At 31.7% G+C, this 25753-nt stretch overlaps 2 protein-coding genes across 2 annotated transcripts; one reads left to right on the top strand and one right to left on the bottom strand.

Moving 5' to 3' along the window:
* The first annotated feature begins 1546 nt into the window (after window positions 1–1546).
* LOC139495444 (uncharacterized) lies at window positions 1547–4401 on the top strand. The gene is made up of 2 exons (XM_071283729.1): window positions 1547–2239; window positions 2687–4401. Exons 1-2 carry the CDS (start codon window positions 1917–1919, stop codon window positions 3660–3662), a joined length of 1299 nt encoding a protein of 432 aa, XP_071139830.1. The 5' UTR covers window positions 1547–1916; the 3' UTR covers window positions 3663–4401.
* Window positions 4402–11255: 6854 nt separating this feature from the next.
* Window positions 11256–25514, bottom strand: LOC139495443 (uncharacterized). The gene is made up of 2 exons (XM_071283728.1): window positions 22780–25514; window positions 11256–12773 (listed from the first exon to the last, which is right to left on the bottom strand). Exon 1 carries the CDS (start codon window positions 24313–24315, stop codon window positions 22780–22782), a length of 1536 nt encoding a protein of 511 aa, XP_071139829.1. The 5' UTR covers window positions 24316–25514; the 3' UTR covers window positions 11256–12773.
* Between the last annotated feature and the right edge of the window lie 239 nt (window positions 25515–25753).

The following is a 25753-nucleotide window of genomic DNA, read 5'->3' as shown; positions in this document are numbered from 1 at the left end:
AGCACCAAATATAATTAAATAATTCCACGGCGACCAATTTTTATTTGTCACCAACTTGAATATGTATTTTTAATGTGTGTATTAAATGCTACCACTGATCCGAATAGACAGTCACACCTGGAAAGGTGTGCCCTAGAGGCGTGGTTAAATACCGAAGTGCAAATAACAATTTACCTTTCAACAAGCCATCTACGAGTATTGCCACAGAACCGTGAATACACACATCGTATAAACCTAGCCATAGCAGAGATAGTAAAAGGTCAATAATAGTACACCAACATATTGTCTTTACAGATTATTGTACTTTAATTTGTTCACCTTATCAGTCCGAAAATGCATTTATTAAAAATAAATTTATAACTTTTTGTGTTGTCTACAAAAATAATTCGAATATATACGTTTAACATAGATAATTTATCTCACGAATGAGTACAATTGAACGTCTGTGCGTTTTATCTTCTTATTATCGGATGGTTATTAGATAAAGCATACGTCATCGGCGCGCTTACGATTACGTTAAAATATGATTAAAAACCAAGACTTTTAATGATTGTATTTTAAATCCCGGCATGCAAAAATCAGGAGAAAACGTCACGACCTACAGGAAGTAGTTGATATTTTTTCATTAATTATTGAATTTCTCCTTTATTACTGCACATATAGCGATAAAACTTTGTGAATATATATATTATGTCATAATGAACATATTTAAACCATAAGTAAAAAATCGTGAATTTTCCCTTTAAATCATTTTCCCCATCTTTAAAGCAGAGTTATTGATGTATAATTTGCTTGTGAAAGTTAATGAGACTTATAGCAGTACTTTTGTAAAATTAATCAAATTTAAATAGACACATGATAGAAGTTTTCGGAAACTAACTTCCATAAGATGTTTGTTCTAGGTCAGTCCTAACGTTAATCCATGCATGGACAGGACAAGAACAAGTAAAATAAAACAAGGCAGGAATTATGAAAGAAAGAATTATATTTTGTTCAGAGTTATTGTCCATGGTCTCTAATAGTCCGTTTCCACACCTTTTTTCATCAAGCTTGACGATATTCATTTGATATTTGTTCTATAGTTTACGCCATAACAGGTTACAGATCAATAATAGCTTTTTGCTCCAATTTAATGAAATTATAACCGGTAAGGGACTATGGTGTAGTGCATACTATCATATTACTTGTGTAAAAACGTTTAAAAGGTCATAAATAATAAAACATACTTTTGCTAAAAAAAATTAATCTCCAGCTAGGAAAGGGGGTAGCATTGATCTATATATAATTGTCTGTATTTAATCTTTTACCTTTTCATGAAACCGCTTGTATCTTGTATGATAATGTCATTATTTTATCAAAATGCGCTAATAGTAGTACTATACATAATTCTTTTGACGTTATGGTTGCTTGTGAATATTAACATGTCAGAGTTTGACATAATTGATAATTGAGGGAGAGAAGTGGCTTATGCCATCTAGATAATACCCCCTTCACATACACGAATGTTTCTTACGAATGCTAACGAATCACCAAAATTTACAAGATTCGTTTAACGAATCTTTTGCGAATAAACCACTTTTACGAGTGATTTGCGAGTGCTTTACGATTGGTTACGATTTACTAAGAATGAATGCGATGCTTTTACGATAACAGTAGACGATTCATTGCGAATAGATACGAGCAATTAACGAATGCATACGAGTGTTTTGCGAGCACAATACGAATGGTAACGATCTGATCCAAGTTTTTACGATTGGTTAACGAATAGTTTACGATAGCCCACGAACATTTGCGATTGAGTTACGAGTGTTTTACGAATGTTTATTTTTTTTGCAATGGGAAATGCATGCACTCATATAGATAGTAGGCCATACAGTCTCATTTATTATCCATGTAAACATTCGGAGTAACAAGACATGTCTTACGAGAGAAATAAATTATTACTCTTCCATAACTTCCTTCGACTTCTTCTTCCACTGGCACAGAGGGCAGAGGAAGAAAATCAACAACTGTTTCCTCTTTGTTTTAGGAGGAGGAGGAGGCGGACTCAACGTAGATTTTGGTGCAGGCCATGGCTCATCAGAAGAACTTTGTTTGGACAATATGACCAACTCCTGCATGAGCTTAACCGGGAAGATGCGTCTGGTTACAGAAACTTTTTAAGAGTTGATGCCGACTTGTTTGGGGAGATACTTGACAGAATTACCCCTGCAATCAGAAAAAGCTCTACCTCTTTCAGGTAAGTACTTCAATTTTCAAGCAAAATAAAACAGAAATGTACATTAAGAATAATAGTTAGTTTTATTTTGTATGCTGACTATATCATATGAATATCCGACGGTGCCGAAGGACGAGGCTTGGATTTTCCGCATGATATAGTCAGTTTAGAAAACCATACTAACTGTTTTTTCAGAAATTCATATCTAAGTAAAAAGGTCAGCAAAACAATCTTTTAAAAAATTTTCCTTAAGCACTTTGCTTCTAAATAATTCAATTTAATACAAAGTGAACAAAGTACGTGTTAGTAACGCCCCAAATAACGTTCGTATTCATATGGAAGTGGGTATATTAAACTGTCTTGTCTTTTGTTATTCTAATGTATGACACATTTCCAGTTTACCTTTTATGCGACAAAAAATATTCTTTTAATTGCATTGTAAGTTTAGATAAATATTTCTCGTTACAGGGAACCACTTGAACCAGGACTGAAGTTAGCCGTTACACTCAGACATTTGGCTACCGGTTCCACGTATGCTGATCTTATGTATGCCTTTCGTGTTGCCCGGAACTTCATATCACTCTTTGTGCCTAAAGTCTGCGAAGCAATTTACTTAGCATACAAAGATGAAGTCATGCCGGATGAGATTACGACGGAAGATTGGATGCGTATAGCATCTGACTTTGAAAGAATATGGAACCTCCCACACGCTTGTGGTGCTTTGGATGGGAAGCACATTAGAATAAGAAAACCGCCTAACTCGGGGTCGTTATTTTTTAACTACAAACATTTCTTCTCTACAGTGATGATGGCTCTAGTTGATGCAGATTATAAGTTTATTTGGCTGAGTGTGGGCTCATACGGAAGTGCATCTGATAGCCAGATATTTAGGGACTCGGAACTACGACCAATGTTAGAAGATGGAACTTTGGATCTTCCGCCTCCCTCCCCTCTTCCAAATGGTGAAACAGATATTCCTTATTTTCTTATTGGCGATGACGCATTTCCTCTCCGATCATGGATGATGAAACCCTATTCAAGAAAACGTTTAGACCACGATGAGCGCATCTTTAACTATAGGTTGTCCCGTGCACGTAGAATTGTGGAGAATGCTTTTGGCATTCTTGCCATGAGATTTCAGATTTTGATTGGAACTATGCAACAACTGCCAGAAACAGTAGATTTAATCGTACTGTCTTGTACTACTCTTCATAACTTACTTCGGATAAGGAAACGTGCTGATCTACAACTGTTTGCTGACGAAGAAAACAACAATCATAATTTAATAGAGGGACAATGGCGACAAGGTGCGCAACTTACCGACGGAGACCCAGGGTATCAGAGAAATTTTGGTAACGCTGCTGGAATTGATCAAAGGAACTATCTTAAAAATTACTTCAACTCGGAAGCAGGCGCCGTAGATTGGCAAGAGAACATGATTTGACTGGTTCAGAAACATTGATTGTTTTGAATGCATCAGTATTGTGTTAATTGATGTAATGTTTAAAAATAAAAATTTAGATATAGATAGGACTATAAAAAATCTCAGAATGAGGTTCTATCATAATGAATAATTCACTCCAACTTTGTTTGACATACACTTTATAATACAAATTTGTTGCAATACTAGTACTTGGAATGGTATTTAAGGGATAGAATATGAGTGAAGACGGGGAATGTGTCAAAGAGGCAACGACCCAACACGCGCAAAAAAGAATAGGTTGAGTTTAAACACAAACTTTGATAAGCATCAATAAATGAGTTTCAGAATGATTTTGACATTTAAGCTAAACGACGGTTGTCACACTTGAAGCAGGAGCTGCTAACCCTTCCAGGGTACTTGAGTTCACCACATTTTGTTTTTGTTTGGGGTCCATGTTGCTTTGTTTTTAGTTTTTGTTATGTTGTTATTTGTGTTGCCTGTTGTGTATTTGCCATGGCATTGTCTTCTTTGTGGTTTATGATTATTGATTGCTCCTTAGTGTGTTCGAATTTGATTTACAACTAAATGTACATTGAAAAGGGCACAGGCGCCAAGTAATGGCAAAAGATTCCGTTTGCATATTACACTTTTCAGCGATGTCATTTTTTATTGGTTTTGTTTAAAAATTTTGGTTCCTAAAATAAACAACATAAACAAATGTGGATTAACCTATTTCTTTTCATTCTCAAAAAAAGCTACAAATTTTCTGCAATCTACAAATAGTTATACATTTAAAGGTTCTCTATTCAAGATTTTCCTAAATCTTTTAGAATAAAAACAAAACCCCAATTTTATCGTCAAATCATTTGTTAAATATTCCTATTTGTAAAACATTCGCAAAGCACTCGCAAAGCAGTCGCAAAGTATTCGTATACATTCGTAAAGCAATCGGATATATTCGTAAAGCACTCGCGTGAATTCGTATCAATTCGTTAATCCATCGCAAAGCGATCGTAAACTGCTCGCAACTATTCGTAAATGAATCGTTAAACATTCTTAAATCAAACTGTTCACGATTTCTTGCGAATGATTTACGAGTTGTTGCGATCGGTTAACGATGCATTAACGAATTGTTGCGAGTGATTTGCGAGCTCTTTACGAATGAAATGATTCGTGGACATTCGTGTAAAATTTTTGGCATGTCCAAAAATTTCCAAATAGTTTTACGAATCGATACGATTGTCTGCGAATGTCTACGATTTGTTTAAGAGTGGTTTACGATTGCTTGCGAGTGATTTACGATTGCTTGCGAGTGGTTTACGATTGCTTGCGAATGCTTGCATTTGATAAAACAAACAACATTCGTAAGGAATCGTAAGACACATTCGTGTATGTGAAGGGGGTATAAGGAAAAAGCAGCACGGGTGCAGTTTAATTAATCAAATACTACGGTCCTACTAAAAACAGCCCGGGAAAAGAAAAAGCGCCCGGAGAAGGAAAATTAGCGCCCGGGAGAAGAAAATAATAATATTTTATAACTATATTTTTTTCCCTTAAATAATAACTTATCATTGCTTGAAGTGGTGTTGTACTTTTTTCGTTTTGAATATTACAATTGTATATAAGTAAGTAAATAAATATGAATAAGAGTATATAGAAGAATCATGAAAAACATCGTCGTCGATCAAAATGTATATTTTGTTACTAAAAATAATCGGTGCCTGAGGTCTAAAATTTTCGCAACTGCATGATGAACACTTTTTTTATACAGATGCTTAGATAAGATTTATTATATCGTTTTATAAAACTAAAACTGTTTCAATGGCTATGATTATCAGGGATTTAATTTCTTTGACTTAAATTTAAACCAACCACCTGTTTTTTTTCATTACTGGTATGATTCACGTCACCAAATTTGGCAAGTTGGCATGGTATGAGTCATTTCACACATCCTAAATCATGTAAATGCAGATGTTATTATCTTTTTGTATTTAGGGTTTAATTAATATGCAACTTATCATCTGATAATCTAAATTTTAATAGAACGAAACAAATGGTCAAATAAAAAAGTACATTGAAATTTTCCTTTTCTTTTAATTTTTTTCTTCTAAGTTCTGATGATGAATTGTTTAACACGCTAAGGAACAATGAAAGGAGGATAAAGTCAAATGTCATAAAACAAATTACTAAGCCGATTAAAAGACTTGCTGACCTTCAGACTATAGAATTGTCTGTGGTATGTTGTGTTAGAGACAACGTTCAAGAGAGACAACTAATTAAGTTTTGTGGGTCCGGGGAGTTTTTTTACAGAATTTAAAAGAAGGCAAACCTATTTTAGGCGTGGAAGAAATTAAGCGTTAACAAAGACACAAGAAGGATATTTGCCAAGGATAGAACATACTGTGCCCTTTCAAATGTTGGCACCCTCAAACAAATTGCAAGTAGACAAAAAGATATGTTGGAGGCAACAAGTATTATTACTGAAGACCAGGATACTTCCTTTTTTATAGGTTTGTGTTTGAATTAGGGAACATATATTTATTCTAGTGAGCTTCCCCCAAGCATGCTCGGGGGATGCCTGGAGCCTTTTAGAGAAGCTTCTTCCATTAAGAAGCAATCAAAATCCAATAAATGTCAATCAAAAAGCAAATCAACTGTGAGTTTACTATTAAGAGCTTTTATAAGAGCTTTTATAAGCTCATAAAAAAGCTTGTTATTTATAGTATTAAGTAAACATAAGCTGCATATGAATTGTTTTGAAATTGCAAATGTTCATTTTTACAAAGAATATTTTATGATTCGTACACTCCAAAATGTAATGCTAGTGCACAATCAAGTTATATTTATTACAAAAACAAAGATTTGATAACTAATTCAATAAGTTTAAAATGCGCTTTTATTGTTACATGCAAGTAGAATTTTTTTTATAATAGTTTTTATATTCTTTAATCATTTCATGTATATATATACCATTTAATAATGTTTTGATTAGTTATGAAGTAGCAGCTGATTTTACATTTAACACATCTAAACCACATAAGCAATAAAAGTAATTCATAAACTAGCTGCGATGCATACAGGATTGAACTTTGCTTGACCGCAGTAAATGATAGAGATACAATTTAAGTAAACTGTTTACCTAGACATGTATTAATTCATGTCAAAAATTAGCAGACGATGATTTGATCAAAGATCACAACAGGATAAATTTGTAAAAGTTACTTGCAATTAAAAATAGTGTGCAAACGATCTCTACTCTATTTAATACTAATTAAAAGATTGTTATAGTTCTAACAATTTAACTTAACATATGGCCTTCTCGACTATCATACATATAAATAAATAATCATATTAGAATGGAATTAAATTAGGGAAAATGCTAGAAAAAAAATTGTTTGATAACGAAATATTTTAAACATTTCTTATAAGTAGATAATGAAGAAGAAGCAAATACAAATGTAAACTGCAGTATTTGAATTTGATAGAGAGTAGACGTCACCCATAAAAAACAAAATAAACAGCTGCGCCAAGAGGGCATGATACGCCCGTAGTCTTGTGAAAAACCGTAATAAATGTTTTTGGCATAACACGGGGTTGTACAAGATGTCATGCTTAATATATCCAGACTCATTCCTTATTCCAGCTCAATAGGAAGTTTTAAAATATAAGATGTATATGGAAACCAGTCGCAACATAAACGTGTTAGGTTTTAAGCAATAGAGATACGGCACGAAATTTGAAAAAAAACACCCCCTTTTTTACCAAAAAAAATTATGACATACATTAATCCTTTAAATTTGTAGCCAGGACTCATTAAACAGGTATACCCCGGGGTCAATGTGATTATGATATTGTGTATATAACAAGAGTCTTATGATAACATGCCACTTTGATAATTAGCTTAATTTATACAAAGTTTGAAGGAAATCGATATTGAACAAAGATTGTACAGTAAGTTCACAAATTTTTGGTCAAAACATTTTTACGATTTCCAAGCGGGGGGGTTTTCCCGAACCCCCCTAAATCCGCTAGTGATACATGTGCCTGTCCCAAGTCAGGAGCCTGTAATTCAGTGGTTGTCGTTTGATGCTGTGTTACATATTATTTGTTTTTCGTTCATATTTTTGTACATTAATTAAGCCGTTAGTTTTCTCATTTGAATTGTTTTACATTTGTCATTTCAGGCCTTTTATAGCTGACTATATATGCGGTATGGGCTTGGCTCATTGTTGAAGGCCGTTCGGTGACCTATAGTTGTTAATTTCTGTGTCATTTGGTCTCTAGTGAAGAGTTGTCTCATTGGCAATTACACCAAATCTTCTTTTTTATACAAACTGCTTTTTATTTTTTTATTTTTTCAATGGTTAATAAAAAACTGATATTCATGTTCATATTCATTGTTTATTTCCAAGATACAATCATAGCATATACATATTCATTTTTTAACTTCAGCTTTTTCATATCACATGCAGTTCTATTATAATACATGTTGTACAGCTTACCTATATTCTTCACAATTAACTTTTAAACTCCATGTACAAACCATTAGATTAATCAATATATTTCTTGTAAATTTGTATTTGGGTAGCAGGTTGCAAAAACCATTTTTACAACATTTCACCATCAAAATTACTTTTTAATATTCTGTACTCTATAGAGAAGATACAATCTAACCAGTTGTCATTTTAATACATACTGATTATAATTAGTAACACCAAGATATTATGGTTGATGCAAAGTTATATATTTCTAATAATTAAGGGGGTCTTTCAGGAATCTGACCTTATCATATGGTGAAGCATGATAAATGAAGGATATCTGATTACATTTAATGGCTTCTTGGTGTTAAAGATAAAAACATGTGGACAGTGCTTTACACTTTATTAATGGGATAATTTGCCAGTTTTATGACTACTGACCTCAACTGACCTCCACTGATGTTAATGATATTAGTGATAAGAAATGGTTTTTAAATAGGGACATTGAAAAGTTTTACATTATAAACATTTGACAATTTATAAAAAACAATACTGCAAAATCAGAAATTAATGCAATGTTTTTATCATTGTGAAAATTGCAACATCACAAAAAAATAGCAGCATTATTGAAAATTAACATTTTCTGAAATCACTATTTGCTTCAATGTTTGTTGTCAGTAAGAAAATTTCAAAGTACTCCAAATGAGTAAAGTGAAACATGCAAATGAAAATAGCACACTACATATATCTTTCTATCTATTAAATGTGGATTTTACTTTTTCAACCAGTTGATGGCTGGTACTGTCACACTGGAAAAGTTCCCTTTTTGAGTATAATTTGTTACTTCATAAAACAATGAAGTAATTCACTTCATAAAACAATGAAGTAATTCAATAACTATTTGATTTGAATTAATTTAGGAAATATGAAAAAAAGAACTCTTTTGAAATGTCTGCAAAAATATTCCTAAACACAAGTTGTTGCACAATGATAAACACCTGAGCAAAAATGTAAACAAAAAATAAAGAATTTTGTTGATATAAACTTCAAAACTACTGAACAATTATGCTACTTTATATTTCTCTAAAAATATCCACATATTCTGAACATGCCTTTATTTTGAACAATATCAAAGGATATTCCATAAATCTTCAGAAAAGACATGCATAAAATAATGAAAGCTAAACAAACAAAAAGTCTACTCAACATTTTATGTACAAAAGAAAAAGCAAAGAAATAATTCACCATCTTCAAAGATGTATGATGAGCTATATTTGATAACTGGCATTTCTTTTACTGTTAACACAGAAATATGTCTCGCCTTTCTGTAATTCTAATAATGCAAATTTTGAAATCAAAATAGCAATACTTTAACATGTAAGTTATTCAAATATTCAAAGTCAATGTACCATTACTGAAGGTACATGGCTTAACAATCCCCATGGAAATGAGATGTATAAAAGATGTGCCAATTCTAATTCAATTGCATACCAAATACCATTGACTTATCATAAGTCCATGCCTTTAAACAAACCTAAACACTTAATAAACTTGTAAACTATGTAAAAGTGTCTAAGTCGATAAACCATGATTATAATCACCATGGAAAAGAGACTTGCAAATGCCAATAAATTTGCATACCTAATATCATTGACTAAACATTAGCGATTCATCTTAAACTGATCTAATCACAAACAAATACATGTGAACTAAGCAAAAGTTTCAAAGTTAATAGACCATGACTGAGCGGGTGAAGCCAAATATTCTCCATGGAAGTGATATGTTCTAATGCTTATACAACTGAATACCAATAAACATTGGCCTACCACTAATGGTTCATCATAAACTGACATAATCACAAACTAATACATGTATCTTAAGCAAACGTTTCAGAGTCAATAGACCATAACTGAGAGGGCAGGGCCAAATAATCTCCATGTAAATGAGATGTGCCAAAGCTAAGACAACTGCGTACCAAATATCATTGACCTATCACTAGTGAATCACCATAAACTAGACCTAATCCCAAACTAATACATTGTTGACACCGCTGCCATAAACAGCATGTGACCTATAGTTGTTAATTTCTATGTCATTTGGTCTCTTGTGAAGAGTTGTCTCATTGGCAATTACACCAAATCTTCTTTTTTATATACCTATGTCTTGCTTTTTGACTCCTTCAAGGTGATACAAAAATAAAATATTTTACCTTATGTTCCAACATTTTTACCTTTAAAATCACTATTACATGTACAAGTATCATTAAAAATATCAAAATATTAATGAATCATCCCATCATTACATGCTTCTTAAATTAAAGAAAGAAGTATATTGGTATATTGGGTTCTTATGCATCAGGTCAAATAAAATACAATGTACCTTTTAACTCATAGGATCAAGAATCTGCCATTACAGATTATTGTGTCTACTAATATTTTGAATAAAATAAAAATCTATAGCTCACTGTTTAAAGTCTTATGGTTACCCAAGTTGATCAAATCCATGCAATGTGTCTCTACTCTAGTTGATAGTTAAGTTGTCTCATTGGAAATCATACCATATATATATATATATATCTCATCTCCTTATTTGTTATATATATATATGTGAAAAAAGGAATTTAGAACTGTGAGTCAACTAACTAAAGGATACCCCCCCCCATAGTTAATAAAATAAGTAAGTTCAATTGTCTCTGTTGAAATATTTCAGACCAGAATTATTTTCCTTCATGCACATTCTCAGGTTGTGTCCTTCAACTGTGTAAAGTTTCATTAATATCTATCAAGCTGTTAAGGACGAGTTGTGCTTAAATACAAGGGAACCAATCAGGGAATTTAATAATAATTTTAGTTCAAATTGCTCCAAGTGTTTCAGATCAGATATCAAAAGAGGGACAGCCAATAAGAGGTTTCAGGAACCTATAAAAATAAGCCAGAATTTTTTCAATATTAATTCTTAAGATTCTTTAAAATACAGACATTGACAATTTTGTTTAAACTTGACCTTGCAAATTCAGAGTTGACAATTATGTTTAAACTTGACCATAAGAATTCAGAGATAAAGCTCATGTTGGAAATTGAAACAAAATGATTACAATAGATCATATGAAACTCTGCCAAGAGGTTAAACAAGCATGAACTAATTAAGAAAAATATTGAACTTTAGATTGGATCTGAAAACACAGTCTTGTTAAGTTTAGCAGTTGTTTTTCTGCATTTCCCATTTATTGCAATCCATATTTTGTCATTGTTCTCCTTAGAATCCATAAATTGTGGAAACTGTAAACGAAGTTGGTTTTCAATAGCATCTAACTTTATGGGGTTAAGTTTTGACCTCTGGACATTATCGTGTATGACCCTTCCTGTGACATTTCTCTCAAATAGTTCGTTATCAGTGAACAAAACAGAAAGTAATTTTACTGCAAATGTAGTTGGAAGGTTACTGTTTCTTTGTAAAATTTTGCAGTACTTATCATAGCTCATCTCAAAATTTGAGTTGCCTATCCTGATATTCTCTGGGTTTATTGTTGATCTTACGACGACTGGTATCTGACAGTTGATATCTAATGTCTTCCCTAGGTGAACTCTATCTCCTCTTGGTGTCACAGGTGTTTGTTTATTACTGCTTTTAACCGTGCTCCTACATTTGATCAGGTTTATTAAATATTGTAAATTTGATTGTACAGTGTCCATAGATATTGAAATATTTGATATTTGTTCAAACGCAATGTTCTGTGCCTCTAGTATGGTTCCATTTTGCTTTTCAATGAAATCAAGCTGTTCAGATAATGTCTGATGTTTTGAAAATTCCTGATCAGGTGGTTGCAATGTTTGACAGGTCAGGTTGGGCATAGGATCTTGAATTATTTCTTGCTCTTTGCTGGTATATGTACATGAATCCATGGATGATTGAAAGAAATTCATATTCTCATATGGTTCTGCTACCACTTGAACATGGTAATCATGGTCAAGTGCAGATTGTGCATGATCTTGTAATCCATAGAAAGATGGATCTTCATCAAAATTTGGAAACAGAGAAATCAAAGGTTTTAGTGGTGTCTTCAAAGTTGTATCACTGCTGTTGCTGACTGATTTGGAGACATTTGTAAAATCCTTCAGTGTGGTGTAAACTTTATCTGTGTCAGTTGTTAGACACGAATTTAGAACAAGTTCTTCTCCTTTATTATTTACATTTTGTTCCTGTGCTGAAATTATCTGTTCAGCAACAACAGTTGTAATTGTATTTTCATCAGTTGTATTACTGCTGTTAATGGCTGATATGGAGACATTTGTAGAATCCTTCAGTGTGGTTTTATTATCCGTGTAAGATGATAGACATGAATTTAGAACAAGTTTTCCACCTTCATTATTCACATTTTGTTCCTGTGCTGAAATTATCTGTTCAGCAAACACAGATGTATTTGTATTTTCTTGAGTTGGACTTAATTGACCGATTTGTCTTTGCTGTTGAGGTATAAAATTTTCACATCCACCGGTTTCACCATTGTTACTTATTTTTAATTTTGACAAAGGTTCATCATCACTATCCGAAGCATTCCCTTCAAGTTCTGCATAATGTTTGTCATGTTTTGACTTTTTTGCAATTGGTTCATTATCAAGTTCACCTTCATCATTTGATATCTTTTTCTTAGTTCCTGAAATACAATAAAAAAATAAGTCATTCAATTATTCTTGCAGGAAAAATTAATATCTCCCCCTTGTACTGAGTAGAGTCCCTTGTATATATATACTGAGTTTTTGCAAATAATTTCAAATGTGAAGTAAGTTTTTCCTTCACTATATAAAACATTTAAAATTCAATAGAGCAAGAGACTACTAACAGTATGAAATGCTCTTCTAACAAAATGTTATGTTGATATTCATGTTCACCTTTTTTGCAGTCATGATCAGTTATATTTGCTCATTTGTAGCATATATCTAGGTGAAATGTGTTGCTGTTTTCTCTATTGTAGTGTTTAAGATAATACAATAATGTCAGGATTGACCCCATTTACACATTCAAGACACACAAATAAAAAAGTATTTCAAGATATCAGGGGTATAATTTTACACACCCAACAAGCGTTTTGTCTACAAACATCAATGACATAACATACTTGTTATGGTCCAATATACATGGTATGTATCAGCATATAATTTATAAAAAAAACACAAAGAATTCAATTGTTGATGAAATCAAACAAAGTTTAATTTTGGACCCTTTGGACCTCAATGTGGACCAATTTGAAAATGGGGCCCAAAATTAAAAATCCAAATACACGTTAAGATTCAGCATATCAAAGAACCACAAAAATACAATTTTTTTGTTGAAATCAACAAAATTTAATTTGGACCCAGATTTGGACCAACTTGAAAACTGGGCAAAAATATCAATAAACAGCTGGGCTTAGAGCGCATGATACACCCTTATTGGGCATAGAGAAATTGGAAAAGAAGGCATTAATAATTTCCTTAAATACAAATTGTGAAAAATTGCCTTAATTCAAATGGTTAAAGTACTACTACCCTGAAACAACATGGCCATTTTTTTTTCTAAATTGAAAGGGAGCTTTCTTCTGTCAATCCTAATGATGTGTTATTAAAATGTGGGGAAAGGTTAAAAGGAATTTGAGCTATCCGAAAACTGAAAAATCCCCCCCCCTTTTTTTAATAAAGTCCCATAAATCCTAAACGCATAAAATGAAATAATAAAAAAAACGAAAGAGAGTTTACATCAATAGACATAAACAATTAACCAAAGTTTCATGGACATTGGTAAAGCGTTTTTGAGTTATTGTCCAAAGTGTTGAAAATCCCCCCCTTTTTCTAATAAAGTCCCATAAATCCCAAACGCATAAAATGAAATTAAAAAAAATACATAATTGTAACAGGATGCTGTTACAAAGTCTCCCAAACAAAGCCCCTGTGATAATAAACCCTGTGGTACTACCCCTATAATTTTCCCCATTATAACTGTCCGATCTCACTTGCTTATAAAGAATTTGATGACAATGAAAATTTGAAATGATTGTGTTTTCTAATGAGTTTTGTTGGGATCTTGACTTCAAAAAAAAAGGGGGGAGGGTGTGACCCCAGAGACTCCTTATATTTCATTTGATTTGTTTTATTGTCCTATACAAGAATATATATATATGGTTTAGGGGTGGGGATCTCTACCGTTTAAAAGTTCTCAAACAGGAGGGGGTAAGGGTGACCCCCGGGGACTCCCCATATATTTCATTTGATTTGTTTTATTGACCCATACGATAATATATATGGTTTAGGGGTGGGGATCTCAACCGTTTACAAGTTATCAAACAGGAAGGGGTGGGGGTGACCCCGGGGACTCCCCCTATATTTCATTTGATTTGTTTTATTGTCCCCTACAAGAATATATATGGTTTAGGGGTGGGGATCTCAACCGTTTACAAGTTATCAAACAGGAAGGGGTTGGGGTGACCCCCCCTATATTTCATTTGATTTGTTTTATTGTCCCCTACAATAATATATATGGTTTAGGGGTGGGGATCTCAACCGTTTACAATTTATCAAACAGGAAGGGGGTGGGGGGGGGGGAATTTATCTCAACCTTCCTTTTGTGGTATGGAACCTTGTGATACAATTTCATGTTATCTTGCTGGTCTACATGTATGTGTTAGATATTCATTGATCTGATGAGTTAAGCGGGTTCTTATATCATGCTGTACTGTTACATCACTGTCCCAGGTTAGGATTTGACTTGCAATCTGCCACATAATATATGTGCCAGTTTCTAGTTATTTATCAGTTTGTTTTTTTTTGTTTTAATTATCTTAAATTGGTTATCATGATTATTTTATGGCCCTTTATAGCTCACTTTGTGGAGTTGGCTTTTGCTTTGGGATGAAGGCTATATGGTTACCTTTAATTGCTTTACATTTGTACATCCTGAGTGGAGAGTTGTTATTTTATCTTTATATAACAAAATTAGCAGGGAATGTAACTTAGCACAGCTGTGTAATCACTGGAAAAGATTTATAGGTCAATATAACATTTGTTTAGGTATTTACCAAAAATGAGTCTATTAATCAGCATAAAATTTGAGCTAAATGAATCTTTTGGGGATTTAAGCTCTGAAATAATGTTAACCTCAGATTCGTTTGATTTTTTAGTAGCTACATAGACAGATCTTTATTCCAAATGGTCAACTTTAATTTCAAGTCATTAATAATCTGATGACATCTTCAAGCCATAATTTTTAAGTGGTGATATTCTAACGGGAATGATTGTGCCTGATGTTCATATGATGAAATCATAATCTTTCAGTCAGTTTAATAGAAGTCTGGAGCTGGCATGTCAGTTAACTGCTAGTAGTCTGTTGTTATTTATGTATTATTGTCATTTTGTTTATTTTCTTTGGTTACATCTTCTGACAGCAGACTCAGACTTCTCTTGAACTGAATTTTAATTTGCGACAAGGTCTAAAAAATTTTAATATAAGATTTCATATATATTTGGAGCACCAAGATGTCATAAATAATTATTCATTAATTCAAATAAAAGGGTTAGTACAAAATGAAATTCATATATATATATATAAATATATGTTCCCTTTAAATAATATCTCTACAAAACATTAGCTCATACCTCCCCTGCAAATACTTAGAAATTAAACTCTTGAAAAAATATGTAAAGATTCACACTCTTTTAATTTTCAATGTTATACTGGGACAGGACATAATGATAACTTCGTTTAAATAAAAAAAGTATTAAATTATAGAACAAATCAAAATCACCATTATGATAATGGTATCATTAATGTTGGACACAATTAGGAACAGGCCAGGTTATAGTTTGGGATAAAATTGATTTAAATGTTGCTATGTGGACATTTTTATCATCTATAAACCTATGTTTGTATTAAATAGAACATTTAATACTAGAACAGAGAGATTCAGGAAAAAATATCCTAAAGAGAAATTAATTATGCAGCAAAGATTCACAATTTTTAATTTGAAAGTTGACAGACACGCATACATATATATATTGGAATTTGTATAAATCCATGTTTATTTGTTTTTAAGAAAAAAGTCGATATGTATTCTTTCTTTTGTTTAAAGGCATTCCCCATAATGCCCATGAAATAATTTGATCTTATAAATCAAGTATTAAAACTAAATATATCTCATTTTTGTATCTCTTAATTTTCATACTTTTTTTTTTAATATTTATTATTTTATATTGTATACTAAATCATAATGCTCTTGTTGTACACATTGTGTGCCTAAGTGTATTTAATAGTAATAAACTACTATTTGTATAATTAAATTGCTGTACAGTTAATCAACAACATATTCTAGGTTACATAATTAGCTAAATAGCCAGAACATTATCCAATTTACAACTTACTGATATATTATTTATTCAAACACTTGTTGATTTTATGCAAATAATGTAATTTATATGATAAGGATAAGTGCTTCTCTCACTGTGTGTTACAGTCTCACACACCACTGATAAAATCAGCAACATACACATTAAGATTACCCAACAAGATAATTTATATTCTAGATTAATTATCAAGATTTAACATAGTAAACTATGTTTTGATCTACAATACTGTTCTGATATTTGAAATTCTGCACAAATGACACTAATTTCTTTCATATTTAATATACAACTATTTATAAATGAATAAACTCATATTGAAAAAGTAATTTTTAAATTTTATCTTCAGCAATTTTAACATAAATTTACTATTTTTAAAGTGTATAATTTTCAAACTTTTTTTGTAAAATAAAATCATATGCATATACTGTGTGAGGATTGCTTTTTGTTTAACAAATTGACAACAGTATTATTATTCATGTCACATGGTGACAAACCACTAATTAAATCTCTCTTACTCTCTATGTTAAATTAGTCAACTTTAGGCTTTTGTGGCTCTTTCACCTTAAGTTCAAATAAAGTGACAGTCTGTTTTTGTCAAAGCAGTATCTTTTTGTGACTGGTGCTTAAAAAACCAGTATACCTTTAATGACATATAAGAGCGAACTGGTTCCCGGAACATGGGAAGTACCAAAACAGGTACTTCAGAACTGAGAAAAGGGCAAAATGACCCCTCTTAATTAAAATTTACATATCTTTTTTAATATTCATAATAATCAGTCTGAAATGGTTCAGTAGAGATCCCAGGTCTTTAAGCTTCATTTGATACAAAGAAATTACCAAATATTCTTCAGATTAACAAAGTTACAGCTATGCGTAGGAACTTTTTTTTCTCAATTTATATGAACTACTTTTGGGTAGGTTCTTTTTTACGGGGCCCTAATTAGTGGTTCAACACCTATAACAGAACAAAACTCACCATATTGACTTTTGCTTTAGTGCATTTTATTCTATGATATTTTCCTAGCATAAAAAACCATGTGAACCCTTAGTCCAAACATATTTTTACTAAATTGAAGCTGAAATTGAACTTGTAGTATATGATTGGTACAATAAAATCTGTGCAGGGTATTTCTAGTGAAGAAAATGAGACTTTTTCTTGTGTGACCACTCCCCATTTGTTAATTTATACTTAAAAAGTGTTGTTCCCACCTGCTTGTTATATTTATACCAAGGAATAATTATTCTATAAATATAAGGAAGTTCATATATCAAATAAATCAAAAATTTGCCATCCCTCTTTTTTTCCTTATGTTAGAAAAGAGAATTTTGGTAAAAAAACTACTTTTATTGTATCACACAGGAACACACGAGCGGTTTGTACAGATTGCACCTAGGCAAGTTGCTTTTTTTGGTTAGAATTTGCATTAAAAGTAAGATATTCAAATTCTTATACAAGTACATACCAAAGTCCAAAATGGTTAACAAAGAAAACAAGTAAAAGTAAACAAATCACAAAATAATTTGATCAAAGGCCATTTTTTTAACTATAGACAAGTCATAATATAATTGTTAAACTGATTTCAGTAACAAAAACTGCAAAAACTGAAACTTCAGAATGAGTCTTAAATGAATGCATGCTGTATGACCAAAAAAGCACTATTAAAATTCATATTTTAGCAGTTTGAGGTTGTTATTTGACACCAATAGAATTTTCAGCCTAAAAAGTTGATTCAACATGATAATGTACATATTTAATAAGACCTATTTTCTTTGGTAAGACTGTTACTTTTGATTTTTTAATTTTCCATGTTTCTTTGGTAAAGGTGACAAACCACTAATTAAATCCCCCTTGCTCTCTATGTTAAATGAGTCAACTTTAGGCTTTTGTGGCTCATTCATCTTAAGTTCAAATAAAGTGACAGTCTGTTTTTGTCAAAGCAGTATATTTTTGTGACTGGTGCTTAAAAAACCAGTATATAAGAGCGAACTGGTTCCCAGAACATTGGAAGTACCAAAACAGGTACTTCAGATCTGAGAAAAGGGCAAAATGACCCCTCTTAATTAAAATTTAATACATATCTTTTTTTTTAATATTCATAATAATCAGTCTAAAATGGTTCAGTAGTGATCCCAGGTTTTTAAGCTTCATTTGATACAAAGAAATTACCAAATATTCTACAGATTAACAAAGTTACAGCTATGCATAGGAACTTTTTTTTCTCAAATATGTACTACTTTTGGGTAGGTTCTTTTTTACCGGGCCCTAATTAGTGGTTCTACACCACAAGACAACTAGATTTTTGTATGAACTATTTTTATGAACCACCTCCAATAGTACAGGGGAATTATGTTTACTGGGCAGCCCTTCTGTCCAGGATCAGGTTTAAGTTTTTAGTCAAGGAAGATGCCACAAATTCTCCAAGCTTTGTAATTTTCCAAGTTTTAAAGGGGAACAGTAAAGGACTCACTGTCTAAATTCAAACTATATGTGTTATGTATATTTATTTAAAGTCCCCAACTAGTGAGTTTAACAAAGTATACATGAAATACTGTTTAAATAGGTTACTGATAATAATTTAACATTTTTAAAAACAAATTTAAACTTTTTTACCCTAATAGTTACATGTATGATGCTTCAATAATTAGTACAGGTATATGGAATTACTTCTTTTCTGCGTTATGGCATTTTCACCTCATACCATGCATACCCCCTACCACTTTTTAAGATGTCTGAATATCAATCTATAGTAAGCTTTTAAATAATATATAATTTTCCAGTAAGAATATAGAATGAAAAAATACAGTGTCAGTTTATCACAATGTTTATTTTTCCATTGGGCAGGGGGTTTAATTTACCATAGGGGTATTTTGAGCCTGAGGGTCAATTTTCTATGGAGTTCAAAATATAAAAGGACGCATGGCAATTCCTATGGGAGACAAGTCAGATGCAGATAGTGACTTTACATGTAGTATTTTACTAGACATCTTCTTTTTTTTTTTTTTTATTTTTTCAAGAGAACATACAGTTAGCCTTAGTTATATAATTACAACAAATATTGCTATTTTTAGTTTTATTATTATATATATATACATGTAGGTAATTGCCTTTTTATGTTTTTTTGTATCTCTCCATTTACTTGCAAAATATTGCTTTTCAAGATTGCTTTATGCTGTCTAATATGCACACATTTTATAATTTGTACATGGTGAATAATTTGTTTTTCTTTGATTTTTTGTCATGTTTTTGCATTATTGTCATTTTCTGCTTTTTAAGTTTTTTTTTATCTTAAATTATAGCAAGTTATTTAAATTTTCAATGTTTACATTTTTCTTTTTTTCTCTCTTAGAAATATAATTAATATGAAGACTATCAGCAGGTATAAATGATGCCATGTCATCTATTATCATTTTATCAATGACTCACATCTGGGGGTCAGTCAGACTAATGATCTACTTTATTCAAACTGTGGAACTAATCAATGTAGTAATATGAGATCCCCCTGTCATCTGCTTTCTTAGACTGTACTGTACAACAGTATATAATATAAAAATGTTAAAGGGGAAAAAACTAGTATAATGGTCACTGCACTAATATGCAATTTGTAAATATTAAATAATTATAATATAATTATTTAATTGTTTAGATGATTTGGGAACACACCTGTGTTTGTTGGTAGTTTTGTCAGCAGTCTTACACTATAAGAAGGGCACATTTTATCATCATTTAATTATTTGTTTTTCACTATGATCCCATTAAATGTAATTTATAGACTACATGTACATGTATCATGCATTAAGGTTATATTGCATAGCTAAAGACATCCTACTAAATTATCAAGATTGAACCATTAATTTTTGTATAATGGAGTAAAATTAGTTACACCTAATCAGGCTTTAATAGCCAAACTGAGTGAAACTAATGCAAAACAATCAATGACATGGTTCAAAGGCTGTAGCTGTTTGTAAGGCAAAATCAGTGCTTAATTAAAGTTCTCCAAAGAAATAAGTCAACATTGAACATGTTGAAATTGCATTCTTTAAAATTCTACTGACTTGCCTACAAGTAATGTAAACAAATCATTCAAATTTAAAATACATGGAACTGTTAAAAAATAATCAGTATGGGTAAGGAAGTAAAGTTGGTATTATAAAGGGGGATGGTTATTCCCTAAAAAGTTTTTAGTGGGTTCACATTTCATGTTCTTCTCCCAAGTCAGGAACCTCATCAAAGTCTTCATTTGTTTTTAAATTGTGTTTAAGATGCAAACATTTGACTCCTTCTGTTTAATTTACTTGTTGGATCTGCATGCTAATTATATAAAAAAATATATAGACTACATGTAGTTTTAATATTTTGAAACACAAAATCAGGGACCTATGTATAACTCAAAGTTATAACTTATATAGGTCCCTGAAAAAATGCAGGAAATTTATAAATGTATACATGCGAAATGTTTGTGTGAAAAACAATTGTGTAGTCTACTTGTTCCAAAATAAAAATCAACAATGATGTTGCAACTCTTTCTCTGCAATGGTCGAAAACCACCCTCCGAACTGGGCGATTTGGGTACCCTGATGTTACATGTACCTATGGCTATGATGGTTATCAGTCATCAGGTTGCCAGTACTTATTCTGAATTTCACTGTACAAACCGTTTTAACTGTAGATACTATGTATTCCTGCTTTTATTTGTATCCCACAAAAATGTAATAAACACGTTTAGTTAATCTTCTCTTACAAAGTTACAAAAGTCTTGTTCGCAGGAATGTACTAAAATTGTAATCACAGACCCGACACCGACCAAACAATAATTTTTTTATGGGTAATATTTTTTTCACCCGTCAGTTTAAAGCCAAACAATGATATTTGAGTTGTTGTGCATAAAAAGTTGTATTTAGGGAACGACCATTAAACTTCAAAAAGGGGGGGGGGGGGGTGCTATGTTTTTTTTTTCTAAAAAAATATTCTGATTCCCAATTTGTTGAAAAAAATATTCTGTTCAAGCAGATGACAAATAAAAATATTTTGATACCAGATTTTTTCTATATCTTATAGTGTTAAATTTTGAAAAAAATAATTTGATTGATAGCGTTGAAAAAATAAATAAAATTTGTACTAAGACTAAGAAAAAAATAACCATAGCCTCCCTTAAATGTAAAATTTAACTCAAACCTGTGTAAATAATATATCTAAATTAAATTATTATTTAAGTTATTTTTTATTCGAGAAAACTCACAAAGAGCATAAAGTTTAGGAAAATGTTTCAAAGCTGAAAATGATACTCAACAGTAATATGGGTCTAATATGTTATATCAAAATCACTTACCATCTGTTGAAACAATCCTTGCATTATAATACTTGGTCCTGAATAGAACTTTAACAATAGCATCCTTTTCTATTGTACTACCGGATAGAACTCTTTCTCTAGCAACAGTGTCAATGATTTTTTTCTTAACATAAAGATCACTTTTTGGTTCTAACCAAATAATTTGTAACTTTTTACCCATTTCTAAGTGAAGCACATAATGCAGTACATCAACTCTTAATAACAACAAGTCTTATTCTAAAGCATGGGTTTAAGGGTCACGATATAAATTTATACATAATAATACAATTTCAAGCGTCCAGTTTCATTCCTGATGGTACTAAAGTTTTGGGATAAACAAAACAAACATTAAGAGATTTAAGATAAGTTAGAATGGCTGACATATTTATAGTTTTGTTTCTGTGAAGAAAGTCGTCAAAACGAGGTGCACGATGACAGACATTATGTATAGTGGGAACTATTATGATTCTTCAAAGTTGTAATCTCATTGATGCTTATACTAAAAAGATTTATCTTATTTGATACAAGTTTTAGTCATCATTTAATTACCTTAACCAAAATACACAAACATACCTTTGACAGTCTTAGCGGTGATCTTTTAATGTTGTTTTAACAGATTTTTTGAATATTTAAATGAAGTTCAAATTAATACACTACATGACACGCTTCATACCAAGGTTTAAAATAAAATATTGTGTAAGGCACCAAAATTTTATCTTGGGTGGTGGAGTGTTGGAGTAATAATTTGTTATTTACACTTAACTTGATATTAAATATGATATCTCCCTATTAAATTAACAGGAGAACAAAAAATCTCTTTCTCACTTATCTTAGGAAGCAAAATATTTTTTCAAGAAATTAAGAATCAAACAATTTGTTTACCCCCCCCCCCCCAAAAAAAATAAAACACACACATCATATGAATAAATTGTACCATACATTAATGTTTGATATTTGTACTTACCTATTGATGGAATAACTTTCTGTGCTTCTGTTTTTCTGTCTGACTTGTAAAACAATACAGAGGACAGTCAGGACATTTTCCAAGCTCTGCTTGTTGGTACTTCGGCATGTGTATATCCTCATATTCGGTAACATCTGAGTCACATATATCAATAAAAGTTAAAAAATGTCCCTCATGCTTAGTATCTGGTCTTGGAGAAGGTAATCCCTTAAATCTTCTTAATAAGCTACAAGCTTCCTGTTTAATCACTGGGTTCTCTGTACAATGTATACAATTTAATTTTGTGCACTTAATAATTGTGATGCTATGGATGCGTCTATAGATATGTCCAATACATTGCTGTAATTCTTCAAATAATTCCGGATTTTTCTTAATAGCTGTAGGAGATTTTGACAGTAGTTCATGTATATGAGAGTGATCTCGAGTTGGACCCCCTTCTTCCAAACAAGGCTGATATAAAGATTTTACATCAAAACCGTCAAATTTAAGATTATTCCAATATTCATTTAGGCGTCTCATTGCAGTGTCAAAAACAACTGCTTCTTTTTGAGTCTTCTCCTCTTTAGAAAGCTTTTGTTGACATGGAGCCTTTTCTTCACCATGTATGTTTGGTGGGAGAATCACACCAGCAAGAGCATCAGAAAGTGGTGACCATGCATGTTCTATTGGATTGTAAGCAGATTGACCAGGACAGTAACTGTTCAATACTAGTGCATCTAATTTACTAAGTTTCCAAAGTCTATACATAAAATAAATATTAGTTAAAGAGTGCATTGTCCAGTCTGGGCCATTATCACTTATGATAATGCATATAGATTTACCCAAAGAAAACTGTTCTTTTAAAATCGGAATAAGATCATTTGTATGACTTTCAACAGTTGACTTGTGAAACTGAGAAACCCTATTCACTACAGTTAGTGGTCCGGTGCGGTAAATGGGATAGTGCTCCCTGTTCAGTTCATCTTGGCATTTATTTTGTATGTTTTGTTCAGAAGATTTTGAACATAATAACATATATCCACATGGTGTTATTAAATATCCTGGAAAAGGAAAATCATGGTCAGGAAAATCTGGCCTGTCACCAGAAGGATAAAACCGACGTAGCTGATGATATCTACTTACTGCAAGTGTTCCTATATGAATTTTATTTTTATTGTCACAAGATAATAAAACACAGTCATTTGAGTACTTTGAAGCAAATTCCATCGAGTATTTCACACGGGTTGAATAAAAGTGAGAATTCGCATCTTCCTTTCTAATATTGTTTTGTTTACTACACAGCTTAGCATCTATCTCTTGTTTATAAACTGTCGATGATGATTTTAATCTTTTATCTGGGGGAGCTAACATATGATGAACTGTGGTTTTGTGGATTCCTCTTTCCTTTAAACCTGGAATCTTATCCACAAGTTTATTTTTTATCTGATCTAATGTAACACCGGAAGATCGGGCTGTATCACAACGTCTACGCGAATCTGCCTGGTAACCATGTTCTTCAATGAAATCTTTTGCAGTTGGTACGATATTTGGAAACATTGAAGTTAGCGATTTTCTCCCACGTTTTCAAGGTTCAGTTCGCTGATCTTTGAGCGATGATACAGTGTTTGATTTAAGATTATATGGTGTGTCTGGTGTATTACCAGACCTAGATAAAATCCAAGCAGATGGGGTTGATTTTTCTGTAGAAGTAGCTTCCTCCAACTGCTTGACTGGCGTTTGGTTAGATTTATCGAACATCCAGTCAATTTCATCGTCACTTGATACACTATCCATTATTTACCCAAGTGTATTCGGATCTATAAGAACTTTGACATTCTGTATTTTATTTTCTATATAGTTTTTTCCATTGGAAGTAACAAGTGTGTAACACAAAATAATAATTCTAATGTTTGTCAATTTTGCCAGTGTCTTGTAAGAATTAATAAGGACATCATCAGAAATAACAGAGTATGATGCATCAAAGTATTCAAGATTCAACAGGTATGAAAGAATTGCTATGAAGTCCTCACCAGAAATAATAATTCCATTTGATATGTCTAACATACTTAAAAATCTACACCCATTTGCTATTTGCAAAATTCCTACATTTGTTATCAAGTTGTTTATGGATCCAATAACCAGTTTGCGCAAATATTTCAAGGATGATATTTGTAAACAAGACCTATTAGTGATATTCAAGCAATCATTTATGTACAATGATTGTAAATTTATTGCAGAATCCAGAAGTTTTATTAGAATAGTGTCAGTAACTGAAGTATGGCCTATATTAAGACTTACTAGTTTCTTGAATTTTTCACAAAATCCTGTTTCATTAGCAAAGGATCCATTTATAGATGTACAATGAAATATATCAAAGTCCAAAAATCTGTAAACAGATTCTGTAATATTAATCAAATCAATGTCCGTAATGTGAATGTTACTCAAATGAAAAGATCCCAGTGTATGTTGATTTAATGTTACACTTTTAAAAAAAATACAAACTTGACGAAGTCGCACTAAATCTTCTACTTCCAAATACCGAAATACAATTAACCACAATTCCGGTGGTAAGAGTTCACTCATAGTACACTTTAATACATTCAAGAAAAAGTGCTAAATGCTATATCATAGAACATGCATGGCGATATATTCTAATAAAGATTTAAAAATGCTCTCTAAAAAGCTCATAAGACCAGTTTATTTGCCCTATATATATTAAAGCTCAATATAAATGCACATCATTCCATGGGACATTAAATGTTGTAGAATTGAAAACAGAATAATTATGTTAACTGTTATTCGGTTTAAATAAAGTTAATATATAGATTTAATTTTCTTAATTTCATATACACATCGAAAGTTTTCTTTTATATCCCCCCCCCCCCCAAATGTATTGCACAGTTTGATAGCTTGCAGTGTAAATTAATCCAGAAAGTTGAAAAAGGCATTTTACCAAGACATTGAAATGTCTGCAAAATATTAATAACTACACAGA

The sequence above is a fragment of the Mytilus edulis genome, chromosome 11 (assembly GCF_963676685.1).
Source record: "Mytilus edulis chromosome 11, xbMytEdul2.2, whole genome shotgun sequence".
In the NCBI taxonomy this organism is placed as follows: domain Eukaryota; kingdom Metazoa; phylum Mollusca; class Bivalvia; order Mytilida; family Mytilidae; genus Mytilus; species Mytilus edulis.
Note: the sequence above shows the minus strand (reverse complement) of the source record. Positions and strands in the feature narration are given on the sequence as shown.